The sequence below is a fragment of the Leptinotarsa decemlineata genome, unplaced genomic scaffold (assembly GCF_025532065.1).
Source record: "Leptinotarsa decemlineata unplaced genomic scaffold, Ldec_3_MD MMD2_tig00002974_RagTag_RagTag, whole genome shotgun sequence".
In the NCBI taxonomy this organism is placed as follows: Eukaryota; Metazoa; Arthropoda; class Insecta; order Coleoptera; family Chrysomelidae; genus Leptinotarsa; species Leptinotarsa decemlineata.
Window position 1 is genome coordinate 13566425 of NW_027412578.1, and position 20349 is coordinate 13586773.

General features: G+C 35.5%; 1 protein-coding gene across 3 annotated transcripts in view; it reads left to right on the forward strand.

Annotated features, from left to right (window-relative positions):
- Nucleotides 1-284: 284 nt before the first annotated feature.
- Nucleotides 285-20349, forward strand: part of uex (metal transporter uex) — a 61309-nt gene continuing 41244 nt past the window's right edge. For 2 of the 3 annotated variants that reach the window (XM_074177552.1, XM_074177554.1), the window contains exons 1-3: nt 285-802; nt 14350-14599; nt 19597-19897. In XM_074177552.1, coding sequence (XP_074033653.1) covers nt 321-802; nt 14350-14599; nt 19597-19897 — 1033 coding nt within the window. In that variant the 5' untranslated portion in view covers nt 285-320. The remainder of the gene's footprint in view (nt 803-14349; nt 14600-19596; nt 19898-20349) is intronic. The other variant, XM_074177553.1, reaches the window with a different exon arrangement.

Consider the following 20349-nt stretch of genomic DNA (forward strand, 5'->3'; position numbering starts at 1 on the left):
CTGTTTTTGCCCCCGGCAAAAAACTCTTTCGAAAATGATACCATTGAACTATTATTTCTTCAATTATTCCTGGTTCTTTTATATACTAAATATTAATAATGAATGGTAAATCAAAACGGATGTCTGTCTCTAACCGTTTAAACTTATGCAATAAGCCATACAACCAAATGTATTGTGGGTGGCCTGAAATGAAAGAATTGAGAACGTTAATCCCATTTGCGATTTCAGAATCGATTCGCCACAAGTCAAAAGTGACAGTGACGTAGAAACGAAGAGGTTATAAACACCCGTGCCGTTTGTTATTTTCAGTTCCGTGTAACATGGCGAGATATTTGTCTCGTCACGCAGAAGAGATACTGTATTTCGTATTAGTACTGTTCGTCGCTCCCTTTTGCACAGCCTTCGTTGACGAATACGCTCCCGTGTTCAATTCTATAGAGGTGAAACCTCCGGTAGAACATGAGGACTACAAAACAATTGTTTTCGAAGTGCGCGGAAGAAATATTCACAACGGCATTCAAGTCAAAGCGACGAAAAGCGAATTTGAAAGAGGTGCTGAGTGCCAGGACTTGAACCAGTTCAACTATCACATTAGTGAGATCCGCACTTTGGAGTACAAATGGGGAAAGTATGAGTTGAGAGTGCCAAAAGACGTACAGGGCAATATTTACCTGTGTTTACCGCGAAAGGTTGAGAAAGATAGTGGACTAGTACCCAGTTTATTCAGTAGTGTGTATAAATGGTACAGCCAAGGACCTAATGTTACTATAGATGTTCCTTATACGAACTTGACAGGACGAGGGTGAGTGTTTATTAGACAAGAAAAGTAATTTTTTTTTGAGTTGTATATGAGAATTGCGTGATATAATTTGAGCCACTTTAATATGAATGTTTGCTCTGATAATCTTCACGAGTAAACACTTCAGTCATATCTTTTGCGGTCACATCATACTTTTATCCGTTTCCAATCAAATTGTGCAATTTCTGTAGTTTGTTTTTATGACTCTTGCTCCATTTCCAAGCTGCTGCAATGTATTACTTTCTACAGAGGAATAACCTGTCTCTCAGTAATTGTTTTGTTGTTTTATAAACTACATAACGAAGTATAGATAATTCATTTAAAACTGCATCAAACCAGTTTTTGCTAGTGTAATCTTATATAAATTCGTTAAAAGTCTACTTCATAGTTAGCAAATGTTGCAATTTTTGGCTCTTATCCCAGTTTCATTCATCTAACAACAAGTATATTTCCTGGTTTCATTTCGAAGTTTTTTTCCAATATCTTTTGATTTGCAATTCTCTTTTAATTAAAGACAGGAATCGAAGTGAAAGCTCTGTTTGTTTTAGTACAGTAAAATTACTTTAATCCTTAAAATCAATTCAACATTTTTAGTAAAAGCCAAGAATATTTTGTACCTAGAAATTGGATTTTCAAGTTTTCCTAGAAGCTTCGAACATTCTAGAATCAACCTGAAAAAACATCATTTTCGATCATATATCGTATCATCAACAACCTGAATTCTCCTTTAAAAATCTCTTGTAATGATTTCGTTATTTGTCATATGTCAAATATCAAAGTTACTGTGTCAAAGACTTCAGAAAAGCTTCGTTGTCAAGTCACAAAAATAAATCATAGTTTTACAATCTCAAAATCCTGAGTATTTCATTTTTGATTTGGGTGTCAATGAATAATAAAATTTGTTGGTTAAACATAATTTGCTTAAGTTAGTTGTAAATTTTTGCTAGTTACCGTCAATATAGCAACAGAAATGTTGCTTATTGAAAAGTTCAAATTCACGAAAGACACTATCAAAAATCTGTTGATGGAAATTATTATTATATTTTTCACTTATTCAAATGGTAGTTCCATACATTTTTGAGAAAAAAACATTTTATAAATTTACCTGGAACTTGAGTAATTTAAACTTTTTTCTGGATTTCCGGTCTGGCCGTTTTTGGCTTAATTTCACTGTATTATTTTGCATTCAGTTTTGCATGGCCTCATAAGAATACGTACTGTCACTGTTCGAAATAAAGTTGACTTGATACCTACTATCTGAATTTAAATAACAGTACCTAATGCAAATTGGGTTTCTAATATGGAGAGCTACCAGTTATTTTTTTATTAATCATCGAGCAATCACGATCTTGTGCTTATGAATCCCTTCCATGACTTCATTGACACTCAGGCAGAAGTAGGTATTATATATTTTAGTGAGAAGGATTAATGTGAATTCAGCCACAGTTTCTGGGAAAACTTATTGACATAGAAGGTTGGACGGTGTTGCCAGATAGCTTCTCTTCCGCAACTTCTTTATAATGTTTCTGACGATTCGAATCGTTCCCGTGTGTAAGGAAGACCTTAATTTTTTCAGCTACCACAGAAGTTTCATGCTCAACCTAAGAATATACTACTTCGCTGAAAAAATAAGGGGAAAATTCGTTTTTCTCAAAAAATATTCATTCAATCATCAACTTTTTATTTTGTCTTTCCAAGTAGTCCCCCTCAGATATATTACGCGTGTGCCAGCGTTTTTTCCAATTCTCAGTCAACTCTGATATGCACTTTGTTATGTCCTTAAGCTCTCTCGGCGATTCGGATTTTATCTGTTCAATCGTCGCAAAACGCCGTCCTTTCATGGGTCTCTTCAGTCTTGGAAACAGGAAAAAGTCACAAAGTGCCAAATCTGGTGAATACGGTTGCTGAGGTATGATTACAGCGCATTACTTCAAGATAATACTCCTTATTGATCGGCAAGAACTCCCGATGCACTACGCCACCGTAATCGAAAAAACCAGTAAGCAAAACCTTGACGTTTGATAAAAATTGGCGTGCATTTTCTGGTCTAGGCTGACCTGGGATCTTCCTTTGGGACGATTGGACTTTGGTTTCGATGTCATAAACATATATCCACTATTTGTTACCCTATCAAGAAAATCTGAATCTCCGTCGACGTCACTCAATAACTTCTGAGCGATGCTGAGGGTTTGTTGCTCATCCACGTAATTTTTCTCATTTTTTTTCTTCAAATTCTATGTTTCACTTCATTCATCTTGGTTATTTTAATAGAAAGTGATGTTTGTTACAACTTTGACATCATTTACCACAAACATATCCAAGGTACTATGTTTCTCAATTTTCTGTGCCAGTGAATAAGTGCTTATTCATTCACGATAGTATAGAACAGTTTTGATACACATTTTCTACAAGGTTCATCCAAAATTCTTGACTTGTGTTCATTTTCCGTTAACTCAGTGTTTCATCATTTGAAATATCGGCTTCGATGATTTGTATCTTTATTTCGAATTTCAAATTTATTACCCCGCAAACAATTGAAGGGCACTGTGTACACCACCATGTCGTTGTCAGGGACAAATCAATTTGTTGGGCCTTTGGCTATAATAATAAGCATCAAAACTTGGTGTTTGGGCTGTAACAAATTAAAATCACTGTTCAGCAGCAGACATATACAGGGTCAAATTACTTTGTTTGGTGGTAATAACCGGGGAAAATAATTTCTTGACGGATCTCCATAAAGTAAAGGAATATTATACATGTATGTCGTCTTTTTGACACTCGAAATATTTCGGGTAGATTACTAGTACTCTTTAAAAATACGTCTTAGTAAAGTATGTTTTTGTGATGAGCTTTTATTGTAGTGAAATAGTTATTGTATTTATTACAAAAAATGTTTGTCAAACTTGTTTAATTATTATCATGGTTACTGCTATTAATTATCATATATTAACGGGCCAGTGCATTCATAATTATAATTTTGAAAAACAGTAAAACAAAATGGAAAATCGATCATTTTCAGGAATGTTTACTTTTAATTATTGAATATTGAGCTGAAGAATCACATATTCCACGTCTGGTAGGATCGTTATTTTTCGATTTATACCTAAGGAGAGGTGGGGGTGAACCTAAGTATTCTATTATCGCGTTTATTATTGAAGTATTTGTATTTTTTTCGTCTGTATTGAAAATTTGATGAAAATTTGATGTGTTGATAATGTAATTTGTTAAAATTATGATGCCGGTGATACTATAATAAGATTTTACCCCCTATTTTTCTGATGATGAAAACCAAAATTGTAGGAAATTTGATTTTATACAACTCAGTTCGTCACAATTTTTCTTGTAAAATTGAAAATAAACGTGAAAATACAACAATAAGATTTTACCCCCTCTTTTTCTCGGGTATAAGTCAAAATATATCCATCCTACGAAAAAATTGATGAGGAAATAGAATTCAAACAACTTTTTTAGTCAGCATTTTTTCATGTAAAATCGAAAATGAACGAGTCATTCAATAAACAAAAATCAATCCCAAATTCAAAATGGCGGATTACGCAATAGGTCTGGTAACCCGGAAACTCAAATTTAGACTGCTAGTGACCCCCCCCCCTCCACCAAAGAATGCCGAATCAAAATTATTGGTAAAATTTTTTGCGTTGCTGGCCTCTTTTTTGAGCAAATTCGACTGGGCTAAATAGTTTTGGACTGTAAAGTGTTTCCTAAGAATCAGCAATCTTTACTGTAAATTTTTTAAACGTTAAATAACAAAACATACAAATAAATCTCCGACCCTGATAAAAACCCAGAAGAAGAACGACCGCTTCTCTAACAAATTTAAAATGACAGCGCGCCGCTTTTGTTTCCGTGCATTCGCATCATAATGCCGGCCTACGCAATTTGTGCCTTATCGCGAACCAATCGTGCTGCCTGCGTTCGAAAGGCCTGGGATTCCAAGGGTTCCTCGTTTCTTAAAAGCGTTCAGTTGTTTGACAACAGACGCATAGTGAATCATAGGCCGAATTCCGCGGATTTCTGCTGTTTGTCATCTGTTTGATAAGTGCACTGTAATTTGCGTTTATTACTTTCGAGAATTTGTAATGTTGATTGTACAAATTTTCCGACTTTGGTAGGCAACACGTTGATACTGTAATGATAAAAAGACCAGTTCAGAAACCTGTTAGAAATGCACAAAATAGTAACTGCATGAAAATGATCAGAAAAGATAGAGAATGATAAAAATAAATATACTTTAAAAAACTAAAAAACACGCTTTCAAAGAACACAAAAAATATATATATTTTTTTAAATAAACTTGAAACAATAACGAACGAAAAACACTAGTGTGAAAAAAGCGACGGGCGCCTGATATACAAAAAATATGGCACAAAGTGCTCACGCTTTTTTCACAATAATACTGGTATTTTTCGTTCGTTATTGTTTCAAGCTTATTTAAAAAAATATTTTTAGACCTTTTAGTTCGATGTTCTTTAAAAGCGTGTTAAGACAAGCCCGAGGAAGCCATTGTATGACGAAACATGTGTTGCGTTTTTGTAAAACTGTCTAGTGAAAATCACATAATGAAGTGTTTTTAGAATACGTTAGTTATGAATTTTCATCAAGTATCGGCAGATTCAATCATATATAAAAGCGTGTTTTTTAGTTTTATAAACTATATTTATTTTGTATAAACTTTGGGATCAATCAGCCGTATATTATTTAGAAAAATGACCATTAATATTTCCGTACAGCGCCATCTACCCGCGAATAGATCAAGCAATAATGTCAATATATAAAGGATGTTACGTACAGCGCCATCTGCCCGCGAATAGATCAAGCAATAATGTCAATATACAAGAGTGACCAATTTGTAATGGAAACACCCCCCTAAAATTTGAAGTTGTAAATCGATTTTAATAATTTTTAATGTCAAGTACTAAAAGGTCTACCTTGGGACAAAATTTGAAATGTTTATTGAAGTTTCAGGGCATACTACGATATTTTTTCTTAGTCGAAAATCAATAAAGTGCCGTCAGATGAAAAAAAAAACAAATAGCGTAAATATTTTCAATGAAAATAACGGAATTACTTTCAAGTTTTCACGCAAATTAACTAAAACTAAGACCTAATATTTCAATTTAAATCTTAGTTGCCATGGAAATGACATTACTGTTTGACACATGGCTGCAAGAGAGAAAATTGAAATTGTACGCCTTTCGGGAGATGACGTTAGAAGTGCTAGAGAGGTTTGTAGAGTATTTAATGAGAGACATCCAGATCGTCCTCGTATTAGCTGCGGTACGCTAAATAAAATAAATAAAATATTTAATGAAACTGGTACAGTATCAAAAATGATGTTAAAAAGTAATCCTGTACAAAGACGAAACAGGAATGACAGGAATGATCAAATCATTTTAGATCATTTCGGAAATAATCCTAATGCCAGTATAAGGAATGCCACTTTAGATTTGAATATTCCACGAGAAACTATTCGGAGATGTCTCAAGGCGAAGAATATTAAACCTTTCAAGCCAAAATTTTTACACACACTTCAAGAAGGCGACGAAGCAAGACGCCTGGAATATTGTTTATGGGCCCAAGGGGAATATTTAAACAATAGAAATTTCCTAAAAAATATTTTATATACCGACGAAGCCACTTTCACTACAAATGGAGTAGTGTCATCACAGAATTGTCGCTATTGGGCAGCGGATAATCCTAACTGGGTAATAAACTGTAAAAGCCAGTACTTATTCCCAAAAAATCAACGTCTGGTGTGGGATATTGAACGAACGAATTATTGGTCCTTTATTTTTTGAGGAACATTAATGCGCAGAGGTTTCTAGAATTTTTAAACACAGAGTTTTGGGATGCTATTCACGAGCTGCCAATCAATGAACGATCAAATTTAATTGTCCAGTTAGATGGGTGTTCAGTTCATTATGCCAGAGCTGTGAGGCAATGGCTTAACGAACCTTTTCCAAACCGATGGATAGGCCGTGGTAGTCTGTTTATAGAGTGGCCACCCAGATCTCCAGACCTCACAGTTTTGGACTTTTTTCTCTGGGGACTTCTCACACAAAAGGTTTACAAAAACCGCTCAAGAGATAGAAATGAACTTTGTGCAAGAATTCGACAGGTATGTGCAGATATTAGCCCTCAATAACTAAGGAACGTAATCAGAAACATTCGTAAGCGCTACGACACATGTATCGAAATACGTGGTGGATTAATAGAGGCTACTAGAATATGAGTTAGAATTAATTGTTGCACTGAATCGAAACATTTCAATAATTTGTTATTAGTTACGTTTATTAAATTTTTTTGCTTCATTGTTAGTTGAATTGTGTGAATGTAATTCCGTTATTTTCATCAAAAATATTTACGCTATTCAGTTTTTTTTTTCATCTGGCGGCACTTTATTGTTGAAATGAAAAAAAAAAAGATATATTGTGACTGTTGTGTGAGTTTTCGAATTTTTGAGTTGTCATAACATTGTTAACGAATATTTTTTCATGAAATTTTGGTTACATCTATTTAGAGGCACTCTGAATCCAGTGGCGTAGTGATTGTTTCAATAAAAAAAATCGCCAATAAAAATTCCCATTTTCGACTAAGAAAAAATATCGTAGTATGCCCTGAAACTTCAATAAACATTTCAAATTTTGTCCCAAGGTAGACCTTTTAGTACTTGACATTAAAAATAAAAAATTATTAAAATCGATTCACAACTTCAAATTTTAGGGGGGTGTTTCCATTAAAAATGGGTGATACTGTAAAAAGGAGGTTATGTTCAGCGCCATCTGCACGCGAATAGATCAAGCAATAATGTCGGTAATTCTGGCAAATACAGATCCCTAACTTGAGAGTTACAAACATACAAACATACATACAGGTGAAGCAAATATAAAGCGTGTAAAAAAATTAAAGTCAATCCTAGGTACGGGGGATGAAATCGCTTTAATTTTCGGGGTGAAAATGTTTTTTCATTATTTCCACTGAAAGTAGACTTTTTATTGAAAAAGTCTAAATACGAAAGTTATAGAAAATATTATGATCTATAACATTTGTGTGACCACTTTTCCACGAGAAAATTGCAATTCGTTTTTGATTTTTTTATTCCACAAAAATCATTTGTTTTTCAGGAAATGTGGTGGAAATCTTGTTTCTATATAGGCAGTAATTCATTTAAATGGAAATATCGTTGGAAATATTCCGGTGTTGAACCTAAAACAAAATTATCTCCTTTTTCAGCATATAATTCCCACGTTCCGAAAACAATTTTTTTCGTATTCTAAAAACACTTTATTGTGTGATTTTCACTAGACAGTTTTACATAAACGCAACACGTGTTTCGCCATACAATGGCTTCCTCGGGCGTGTCTTAATGTTTTTTTTTGAACTATCGATTTTCAGATGGTGTGAAAAAAGTATTAATAGTATGGAAAAAGTTGCTAGAAAATGCGAACTAGCGATTTTTTTTGTTTTTCGTATTTTCTGTAAATTTTTCTGTGTCTACCACCTGGAAGATATTACGGGTGTTAAATTATCCACATTCACATTTTTTTTCATTTACCGACTCTGCACACCTACCATTTTTAAATATGATACGCTTATTGGCTGATTTAGTAAAAAAAAGAACCGTCCTAGTTTATTAAACTGTCTGAACTTTCTAAATTTTTTAAAACTTTTTACCCCATTTTCACTCATTCAAACGGCCTGGAAAACTATGACGTGAAGTTTTGTTTGTAGGTGTACAAAGTCGATTTTTCATGTTACGAATTTTTTTAATGTTTTCACCCCATTTTCACCCCCTCAGACGGCCTGGAAAGCTATGACGTGAAATTTTTTCTGTCGAATAGATCATCATGTATAACATATCTCAAACTTGTAGGTGTACACATTCAATTTCGATTTTTTTAATTTTCCATCCCATTTCACCCCCTCAGACGGCCTGAAAAACTACGACTTGAAGTTTTTTCTGTTGAATAGATCATTAGGAATAACATGTCTCAATATTGTAGGTGTACAAAATCAATATTTCATGTTACGAATTTTTTAAATGTTGCCACCCTATTTTCACCCCTTCAGACAGTTTAACAAACTGGAACGGTTCTTTCTTTCACTAAATCAGTCAATAAGCGTATCATATTGAAAAATGGTAGGTGTACAGAGTTGGTAAATGAAAAAGTAATAATGCGATATAGTTTTCTCAGTGTAATTTGTGGATGTGGATAACTTCACACCCGTAGCTAGCTGTTGCGTAGTACCATTCCATTTCGTATTGAGTATATGTGAAATTGACGAAGACATTCTACCAAGGGTTTCGAGTTTCTGCCAAAGATCTCTTACTTCCGTAACAACAAACTTCTTTCCCAAATCCCGCTCCAAAATATCTTTTAGTTTGTGTTAATAATGCCTCGACATTTTTATTGAAGTTATAAAAGTACCTAGTCATGTTCATCAGGCGACTTCGAAAATAAATCAAGAACAATAATGGCCCCAAAACCGATCCCTGAGGCACACGTGAAACCTCGAATCCGTGCCATCCAATTTAGAAACATTCTTACTTCCGACTCGAACGTCGACGCTCCGGCCAGACGAACGATACGAGAAAGCGTCGTAATTTCGTCCACTACAAAAATACTTCTTAGTAACGCGTCGCGACGCCCACTTCGATATTTTTTAATGAACGCCTATAGTTTTTTTTTGGCGAAACCGATTCAATGATGCTAGTAGAACATTTCTATGGCACGCGAGAATAAAATTTTTGGCTATACGTCCTTGACATCGAAGCGTCTGTTAACGTTTTGCTGGTTGACGTCGCGACGTTAGGTTTCGGAGACGGTATTCTATTCGGATGGGTTTTCGGTGTGAATGCGACACTGGAATATTTATGGCCGGTTCCTAAGTCATTTCCATTATGAAACATAAATATTATCGATTCGTCGTTTAAATTGAAAAGGAAACACTTTTCAGAAGGGAACAGATTTTGGAAAGAAGCGTTTTGGCTTGCTACTTCTTCATCTTCAGATAACATAAATATAGTTTAATAAACTAAAAAACACTTTCTTAAAAACATCGAACTAAATCTGTGAATGAACAGATTCAATAATGGCGAATTATTCAATTCAGTTTCATCGTTCATAAGATGTTGACAGTTTTTGAATTTGTTTATTTCGATACTCTCCAACAGGTTAAGTTTCAAACCTTTCTTCTGGAAATGGAGGGGTCTGTATTCATGGTTGAACTCATGTTCCAACAACTTGGGCATGCACATTGAAAATAACAAAGATAAAAGTTCAGTTTCAGAAAAATCAGGAGTGTATAAATTATCGTGTGGGTCATGTCCGATGTTTTATATAGGTCAAACTGGTAGAACGTTCAAAACCCGCATAAAGGAACACAAATATCCGTTAGAAATTCTATCAAGTCTTTGGGAAAACGAACCAAGTGTTTGAAAGAGAATATTGAAAAAACTTCTCCGAAACACAATGGAAAAACCTTACGGCAATGTGCGTACAAACTTTCAAAGATCTTGGCGACACAACCTGTTTCCACATGTACCCCTGAGAGGACTTTGTCTTCTCTGAAACGCCTCAAAACTCCACAAACCAGAAACGACTAAACGGTTTGACGTTAATGGCAATCCACCGTGGACTTGACATCGACACAGAGAAGGTAATTGATTTGCTGCAAAGAAAGCTAGAAAACTAAATTTGATTTTGAATATAGTTTTCTAATGAATATATATGATCATGAAAGACAATTTTCTTTCTTTTGTTATTTTTATATTTCACTGCTCCACCAAACCAAACTTTTCCGAAATTTTTTTCTGGCTACGGCCTTGTACATACATGCAGGTGAAGCTAATAAAAGCGTGTTAATTAATAAAAAAAATGTGGGAGACTTCCGAAGGAATCAAGTTCAAAACTAACTCTTCACAAAGATGTGTGGATCATACACAGAATTTTTTTTCAGATACAAATTAGAAAATAGCTCGAAAGAACTGCTTTTGATTTACGCGAAAGAAATATACTATAATCTCAAAATAGTAGGCATTCAGTTCTCTGAAATGATTGACGTATTTGCCTAAATGTGTCTCTTGCAGTGGCGTAGCGAAATTATACTAAAAATTGAAAACGATTTATCGTTATGAAAATTGAACGTCGCCTTTTGTTTCCAACTATTTCATATTTTTGTCCATACTGTTCATTAACTGTTGAACCTTATTAGTTGTAAACAGTAAAGACATTTATTATTATTATTATTATATGAGGAGAAATGATGATGAAATATATACAGGGCGTTATAACGAAAACTTGACCCCCCCTGTAAGTCAGAAACGGACGTGTAATCGAAAATTTGAAAGACCACTTCAATTTTTATTTCTAGGGGGACTGATAGGGAATGTTCCTCATTTTGGGTTATTACAGCAAATGCAAGTTTGAACACAATAAAGTTGAGTTTAATTCATGAGTTTTTCAAATTCACTTCGAAAAGTATTCAAATTGATGTTTCAAATGTTGGGTTATAATTTTTAAAGGGATTTGTTTCTAACTCACATATTGGCAACAGCGCCTATATCAAGTTGAAATAATTTATACGTACCTAGATATTCTACTTTAAAAAAGGAAAATTATCTTTATAAATCAACAATCAAGGCAAAATATAAATTATAGTTCAATACCACCTCCACAAGCCACATAAACAACAGTTGTTTTGTTATTTATTTATATAGGGGAAGATAGGTTAGATGCACAAAATGTCATATGTCACAGAATGTGTCGGAACTCGGGACATAAGTTAACAGAACAGCACGCCTCTGAAATATGCCATCTTTGTTTGTCTCATACAAGTAACAGATTCATTATCCTTTATTAGCTATAACCGATGTTGCCAAATGGTGAAATAGAAACGAATCTCTTTAAATGTTGAATGCATTATTTCATTCCTCTTTTTTGAATATTTAAATAATTTTTTAAAGACAAATGTTGAAATGATGAGTTTAAAATGCGATGTTTTAAAGCTTTTTTCTGAAAACTACTTTATTTTCGTCAGGAGGAACATTCCCCATTCTGATATGAAAATCATACCCGAAAGTTCACCCCCCTGCGGTCAGCAACTACCCCCCCCATTTTTTTCAATGGCATGGAGGGTCGAGTGATACATCATTTAAAAGGTTTTTTGTCCCTCTATAACCTCTATAATTTTTTTTAAAATTTGCTCATTCGTTATTGAGAAATTGAACGTTTTATTTAAAAAAAACATAAAATTCGCTGTCGCTCATTTTGTTGAGGAGGAACAAAAGTAATATCAGCGGCAACACAATCAACGGATAAAGTGTTCAAAATGACCTCCATCTAGTTCCATACAATAACACAGTCTACTTTCAAAAGCGTTCCGTAGATTACTCTAGATGTCCGGAGTCATCAGTCGACATTCCAAAACAATTATCTATCGCTGGTCTTCTAGATTTGTAGGCTTAGTAGAGTACACTTTCGACTTCAGGTGTCCCCACAGAAAGAAGTCCATCGGTGTCAGATCAGGTGATCTAGCCGATCCGAACATCAAGATGTGGGGGTGCACCATCCTGCTGGAATGTTACTGTAGGTCGACCACTTCGGGGCTCATCTTAGAGGCTAACATCTCCGGAACGTAACTTCGCAAATCAATGCTGAATAGTGCAGTCATTAACACTATCACTGCCAAGTGTCTGGGTAATTTTTTGAGCTATACAGTGTGTCTCTCTTCTCATGGAAACGCCCCCGTATCTTCCGTAATATTCGAGGTAGAACGATGAAACTCTCAGTACTGATGGAAATGCTTGAAATGCACCTACCGCCTGTAATCAGGACTACCAACTTACTACGAATACACTTTTTTCCCGAAAAAATGTCAGTCCTGAAAAATCCGAATTTGTCTCACTTCTTATGGAAACACCCCCGTATCTTCCGTAATATTCGAGGTGGAACGATGAAACTCTCAGGACTGATGGAAATGCTCAAAATGCACCTAGCACCTGAATGGGGTTGGCCAAAGTGATATACACTGTCCGCCACTCGCGATGGAAAACCCCATGTTCACGGTAAAACATATTAGGGGGCAAAATAGGCTCAAAATTTCTTCAGATTCGTGATCAGAACTACCAACTTACTACGAATACACTTTTTTCCTGAAAAAATGTCAGTCCTGAAAAATCCGAAATTGTCTCACTTCTTATGGAAACACCCCCGTATCTTCCGTAATATTCGAGGTGGAACGATGAAACTCTCAGGACTGATGAAAATGCTCAAAACGCACCTACCACCTGAATAGGGTTGCCAAAGTGATATACACTGTCCGCCACTCGCGATGGAACACCCCATTTTTACGGTAAAACATATTAGGGGGCAAAATACGCTCAAAATTCCTTCAGATTCGTGATCAGGACTACCAACTTACTACGAATACATTTTTTTCCTGAAAATTGATTGTTATGTTTTCTAATTGAAAATGTGATTTTGGAAATAGTACTTCGAAAGAATTTTGAACTACATAAAATTTTTCGCCACAAAATATCCTTGTTTTTTTTTTAAATAATGGGAAAATGAGAATATGAACTAACATTAACCACCCTAAAACCTCACTGATTACATGTTTCCGTTCCTCTTACAAAATTATCATTTTCACTCTTATTGAGAAGGAATAACTTTCCTGAAAACAAAATAAAAATAAATTATTTATGTGAAAAAAGTCGAGTTTCTCTTAAACAATTTCGTTCATGTTTTGATGTCAAAACCAAAAAAAAATCTACTTCAATTATGACTGAAGATATGGGGGTGTTTCCATGAGAAGTGAAACAAATTCGGATTTTTCAGGACTGACACTTTTTCAGGAAAAAAGTTGGTAGTCCTGATCACGAATTTGAAGGAATTTTGCCCCCTAATATGTTTTACCGTAAAAATGGGGTGTTCCATCGCGAGTGGCGGACAGTGTATATCACTTTGGCCAACCCCATTCAGGTGGTAGGTGCATTTTGAGCATTTCCATCAGTCCTGAGAGTTTCATCGTTCCACTTCGAATATTACGGGAGATACGGGGGTGTTTCCATGAGAAGTGAGACACACTGTATAATGATTAGTTGGAAAGAGGAAAAAATTCATAGTTCTCATGCCATTCTTTGCTATTTCCAGATTTTCGAAAGCATCGAAAAATCTAGTGTCATGTACCGATCTCAACAATTCCAGACAGTTTTCATTTATCCTATAAGGCGTTGAGCGACACTAGTTTTTTTGGTCTCCGAAATCGGATATGTGCTGCGTGTTCTTTGAAACGCATTTCAATGGCTCGCTCAGTCTGACCGATACATTTTTCGTCACAGATCATTTCATACATCTCCGATTTTTTATTTTTACTTTTCTCCATTCAAAATAAAAAATAACCTGAATGAAAAGTAATCTTCTCTACTCAAAAGCTGAAAAGGGAAATGCAAGTCTCAGCGAAAAATTTTACTGACCTCACCGCTTTATCGACGACTATATTTTGATTGTATAAACTGTTTTGGTTTTCAGATTATCCCTTCAGAGAAGGGACCTAGAAAGCAGAAACACCAGCAACCCGTTGGAGACTATCAGAATAACCGGGATTCGTCTTGAGAAAGCCCACAAAGATCCCGATTTCGACGAGAATGGCGTTCCGATACTCATGGCCGATGCGGAGCACGTCATCAGGATTTTCGGGACCGGTCTCACGCCGTCGATGGTCATCACTTTCACGGCCAGCCCTGAAAATTGCCTGTTGCCGGTCAGAAATATTTTTCACGTAAGTACAGCAAGCGCCAAACGTGATGGCAGCCCGCCCACATGCGTACAAACTCATTTTCATTGTAACCCCCACTGCAGCTCTTGCAAGACATACAAATGCTCTGTACAGAGGCGTATCATTGCTTGTCGTCCAATGTTGTTGGCGTTTGGCATTGTTTGAATAATTTGTGTTGTTTATGAAAAAATGTCATCGCCTAAAGAAATACCAGTCATCAAGAGTCAGGCACGTGAAGTAATTTTCAAAGTGTTGAATGTGAGTAGGATACGTTGTCAAATGTGCATAATAAAACATCTTTTGCTACAGGTAACATTAAATAAATTCAAAAAAATACTATTTCAACACAAATTTTTATTTTGTATTAGGTATTTCAATAAGAACCATCGAAAGAGTGGTTAAAAAAATGAGCAATTAATGTCTGCAAATAACGGAGAGGTAAAATTTTCCACTCCAAGAAAGAAGCGGCCTAGAAGAGCACCAGTAACTGATATTCCCGAGTACGAGTATTCACATCCACAAAGTACACTGAGAAAAAAATATCGCATTATTATTTTTTCATTTACCGACTCTGCACACCCACCATTTTTCAATATGATACGCTAATTGACTGAATTAGTAAAAAAACAGAACCGTTCTAGTTTATTAAGCTGTCTGAAGGGGTGAAAATATCAAAAAATGTCCTAACATGAAAAATCGACTTTGTACACCTACAAAATTGACTCTAATGTTCTCCTTTGCTTTAGTTTTATGGTTTATGAAAATCAAGAGGCTGATATGTTTCTTTGAGGCTATTTATTACTACAGTTCAATCAGATATGTATTCACATAGAGCATCTGAAAGATACTGACTTTTCAGCTTTGCCAGACTGTTTCCGAAGTATCTAGTCCATACATACATTACACTAACATTTATCAATTCATTACATCAAACAACTAATATGGTGCAAAAGTTTCCGGTCTTCTCAGAACTGAAAAACTCCAACACGTTGTTTTTATTTGTTGAATCGATCATCAGGAGAATCTCAATCTTGTAGGTGTTCCAATTAAATTTTCAAATATATGATTTATTGAAATTTCTACCCCTCAGACGGCCTGGTAAACTATGACCTAAAGTTTTTTCTGTAGAATAGATCATGATGGAAAACATACCTCAAACTTCTATGTGTACACATTCAATTTTCGAAGATACGATTTTTCAACTTTCCCCCCATTTTAACCCCCTCAGACGGCCTGGAAAATCATAACGTGAAGTTTTTCTCGTCAAATCGGGTGTCAGGAATAACATATCTCAATCTTTCAAGTTTCCACCCCATTTTCACTCCCTCAGACGACCTGGAAAACTATAACGTGAAGTTTTTCTCGTCAAATCTGGTGTCAGTAATAACAAATCTCAATCTTCTAGGTGTACACATTCAATTTTTGAAGATACGATTTTTTCAAGTTTCCACCCCATTTTCACTCCCTCAGACGACCTGGAAAACTATAACGTGAAGTTTTTCTCGTCAAATCTGGTGTCAGTAATAACACCTCTTAATCTTGTATATGTATATTTAAATATATGATTTTTTCAAGTTTCCACCCCATTTTCACCCCTTCAGACGGCCTGGAAAACTATAACGTGAAGTTTTTCTCGTCAAATCGGGTATTAGTAATAACATCTTTTGATCTTGTAGGTGTACAAACTCAATATTTGAATATATGATTTTTTCAAATTTCCACCCCATTTTCACCCCCTCAGACGGCCTGGAAAACTAGAGCGTGAAGTTTTTTCAGTCCAATAGATCATCAGGAATAACATATCTCAATTTTGTAGGTGTAGAAAGTCGATTTTTCATGTTACGATTTTTTTTTAATATTTCCACCCCTTCAGACAGCTTAATAAACTAGGACGGCTCTGTTTTTTTACTAATTCAGTCAATAAGCGTATCATATTGAAAAATGGTAGGTCTGCAGAGTCGGTAAATAAAAAAATAATAATGCGATATTTTTTTCTCAGTGTACTTTGTGGATGTGGATAACTTCACAACCATCGAGTATTCCAATAATAAACGGATTATTTGCGACTTTTATAAGATGGAAGGGTGCTACGGTAAAAAAGTTCCAACACAAAATTAATGACGTTTTGGGAATTGTGGTTTCCGAAACATCTCTTCGTAGAATTTTAAAGAAAATAGGTTTTAAATGGAGAAGGACTGAAACTAATAGAAAAATTTTAATAGAGAAAATGGACGTTAGAGCATTGAGGATCAAAAATTTACAAAAAATCAATTATTTCCGTAGTCAACAGCTACCAATTGTGTCTCTTGATGAAACATACCTTCTTAATGGACATACATCTTCCAAGAACTGGACAGAGGCATCAACCGAGGGTTATTTAAAAATATTGCGAAGGGACCAGGACTCATTATTGTCCATGCAGGAGGTGACATGGGCTTTATACCTAATTGTTGGCTTATATTTAATTCAGGCACAACATCAGGGAATTATTAGTCAGAAACGAATTCTGAAAATTATGTATTTATGGTGCACTGTTTGGAACCTTTGGTGTAGTAATGTAATAGGTAATAGGTTATAGGTTAAGAATGAACGAAATCTCGACTTTCAGAAAGGACAAAAACCCAGATAAATACAGCTCAGTTCCATACCACCAATATACGAAGAACTTTGGAAAGATTTTCAAGGAACTAGGTATGAAGGTGGTTTTTAAAACAAGTCATACACTACAGCGCCTTTTGGGAAGTCCAAAAGACAAAGTCGAGAATTCGGAAAAGTCTGGACTACGAAATTGAATGTAAGGACTGCGATGCAAAATATTATGGACAGACAAAAAGATCTATCAAAGTAAGATATAAGGAACACATAGCTCACTTAAAGTATGGAAGACCTGAAAAATCAGCAGTCGCTCATCATATTTTGCAACAAAACCATTCCATAGACTTCAGTTCATTAAGATTAGTTAGACAAGTTAACAATAACAGGCAACTAGATGCCTATGAGAGTGTAGAAATAAGAAAACACAATAATATTATGAATAACGATGACGGACCTATATCAAAGAGCATACTATATAGCTTGTTAAAATAAAATAAAATAATGTTGTTGGTTTTACTGATTACTACATAAGGACACATTGCAATAATAAATTTGGATAGGCAATGTTGTGAAATTAATTTTTATATAGCTGAAAATTGTTTTATATAAATATATATTGTAAAATAATAGATAAGGCAAAATTGTATAATTAATATAGGTTGGTATACCTGTATGGTTGGTACGCCTGTATGGTTTACCTGTATGGGTTACCTTCATAGTATAAATAGGGTTAGCTCGCATTAGTTTCTAGTTTTAATCTTCCTCTTTGAAGATGATCACTTGGTGATCGAAACACGTGCCGAGGTGTTAAAAATAACGATTTGGTGTTGGGAAAAAACACCATAATATTCTGGAAATCATGGTAAATGGTTACGAGAAAAGTTAATCTCAAATTTACCTGTGAATCCGGCAGGTTCCAAACCATAATACCTACACAAATCATTCCAGCCTCCAACACAAATTCTAGGAAGGCTGACATGGTGAAGTGGCTGCACGAAAAAAGCATTATGTCCACCCCCAACATCCTCATACCCGAATTATACGAGTTGTCCTTGAGGCAACCATTATACGGAATATTTTGTATCATAAAAATCATAAATATAAACTCCTCAAATCACTTCTTTATGAGCTTGATGATGACATGTTTGATGGGATTCAGGTCCGGGCTGCAAGCGGGCCACCCAAAAGTGGTGATGCCGTTGGCTGGTAGATACTGATGTACGATCCCTGCAGCGCGTGGGGACGGGCCGCATAGTGCATAAAAATGAAATTTTACCCTCCTGTTTCTGCTCTGGGACGTATTTGGGCAACCAACACCTCATTAACGTTTCTTTGCTGTCGGGGATCCGTTGCGGATGACTACAAGGTCTGCACGATCATTGAGTGTTATTCCACCCTTCACTTTATTGATATACCTCCAAATGGGACCCTTGAAGATAAGCAGCAGGAAATAAAACGTTCATTCTTTCTTCTGTATACTCTGACCCGAACGTCATTATCAAAAAAGTAAATTTCAAAGGTCACTTCATTATATTTATCATATTCTTGTACAAAATCATTACAAAGTAGTGTTTTGAGGAGTGTATTTCAAAGATTATACTAAAAAAAAATTATATATACAAAAATAATGTATACATCTTGTCAAATATAGGAAGCGACTTGTAACGTCATCACCACCTGCGTACATTACTGACAGAAAACGTATTAAGATAGAAAAGGATGAAATCTATCATGCGACCTAGTGCGCCTATTTGGGTTTTAGAGTAGCCTGAGAGTACAGCCTTCGCCGCAAGGAGCAATAAGGATAGATGGTTTTTTGATTGATGATCAATTATTAGTTTAGTATGATAATGCGGTATTTACGTAAATTTAAATGAATTTGTTCACCAATCTGTATTGCATTTAATTTCGGGTTCATTAAGGAGAGGAAGAAAGGCTTTTTCTGAAAATGTAATTCATTTGGGTTGAAGATTAAATTTCAAAATAAAAATTTCTTGGGCAACATTACAATTATTAAGATAAATGAACCCAAACGGAAATTCAATTAAAGTTGTAATCAAAAAATTATAAAGGTTCAACTCAAGACAGATCAGAATCGCTTGTATAGTTATCACTATCCTCACTGCTACTATCGTTGTCACTATTACCTCAAACAATTATAATAATTTTGTCTATAGCGCAATCCAGAGCAATTTCAAGTAATTGTCGTAATTCATTACGCTATGATAATCGCCCGATTTTGTGTTAGATTTGAATTTAAGGTATGAATTTTTCACGAATCCATTTTCTCCTCGTGCATTCACAAAACCCGCCGCAATGCTATACATAGTTTTCGAAAATTTGCGCGCCACAGGGCTCCGCTCCGGGACCGCAACGTCGGTAACTGTATACATTTAATTTCGCAGGTGGACAACGCTAGTTTCACCAACACCACAGTTCGTGTGGCGATAACCTTACCTCCGATCACGGGCGACGACGAAACCTACTACATTTGCGCCAAAGATGAAGATTCTGGGCCGGAGAAGGTGTTCATTCTCCAGGGCACCTCCGTTTGGTTGCAGATCAAGACCTACGAGAAGATGTTGCCGCTCTGGGCGTCCATTTGTGTGATCGTCTTCTGCCTGTCGTTTTCTTCGCTTTTCTCTGGACTCAATTTGGGACTGATGTCGATGGACAAGACGGACCTGAAGATTTTGTGTAACACCGGTGAGTATGTATTTTTTCGCAGGCGCTGTAATGTTTTCCAGCTCTTTCTAGTTCGATGTCGGTCTCTGTTGGATTCTGTGGATTTTTTGTCACGGGTTACATCAATGTAATCCGGACAAATTTAATACACAAGTGTATTAAATCCAAGAGGAACTACTCTGAAGGAGAAAATTCACCTTATTTTTCGAACAGACAGCTCATTTCATCACGGCTTTCGTTTTTGTTTCATCACAGTTTTTGTTTCATCACAGTTCTTGTTTCATCACAGTTCTTGTTTCATTACAGTTCTGTTTCATAACAGTTTTTGTTCCATCAGGTTTGTTCCATCACAGTTTTTGTTTCATCACAGTTCTTGTTTAATCACAGTGTTGGTTCAATCACAGTTTTTGATCCGTTACAGGTTTTGTTCCGTCACAGTTTTTGTTTCATCACAGTTTTTGTTTCATCACAGT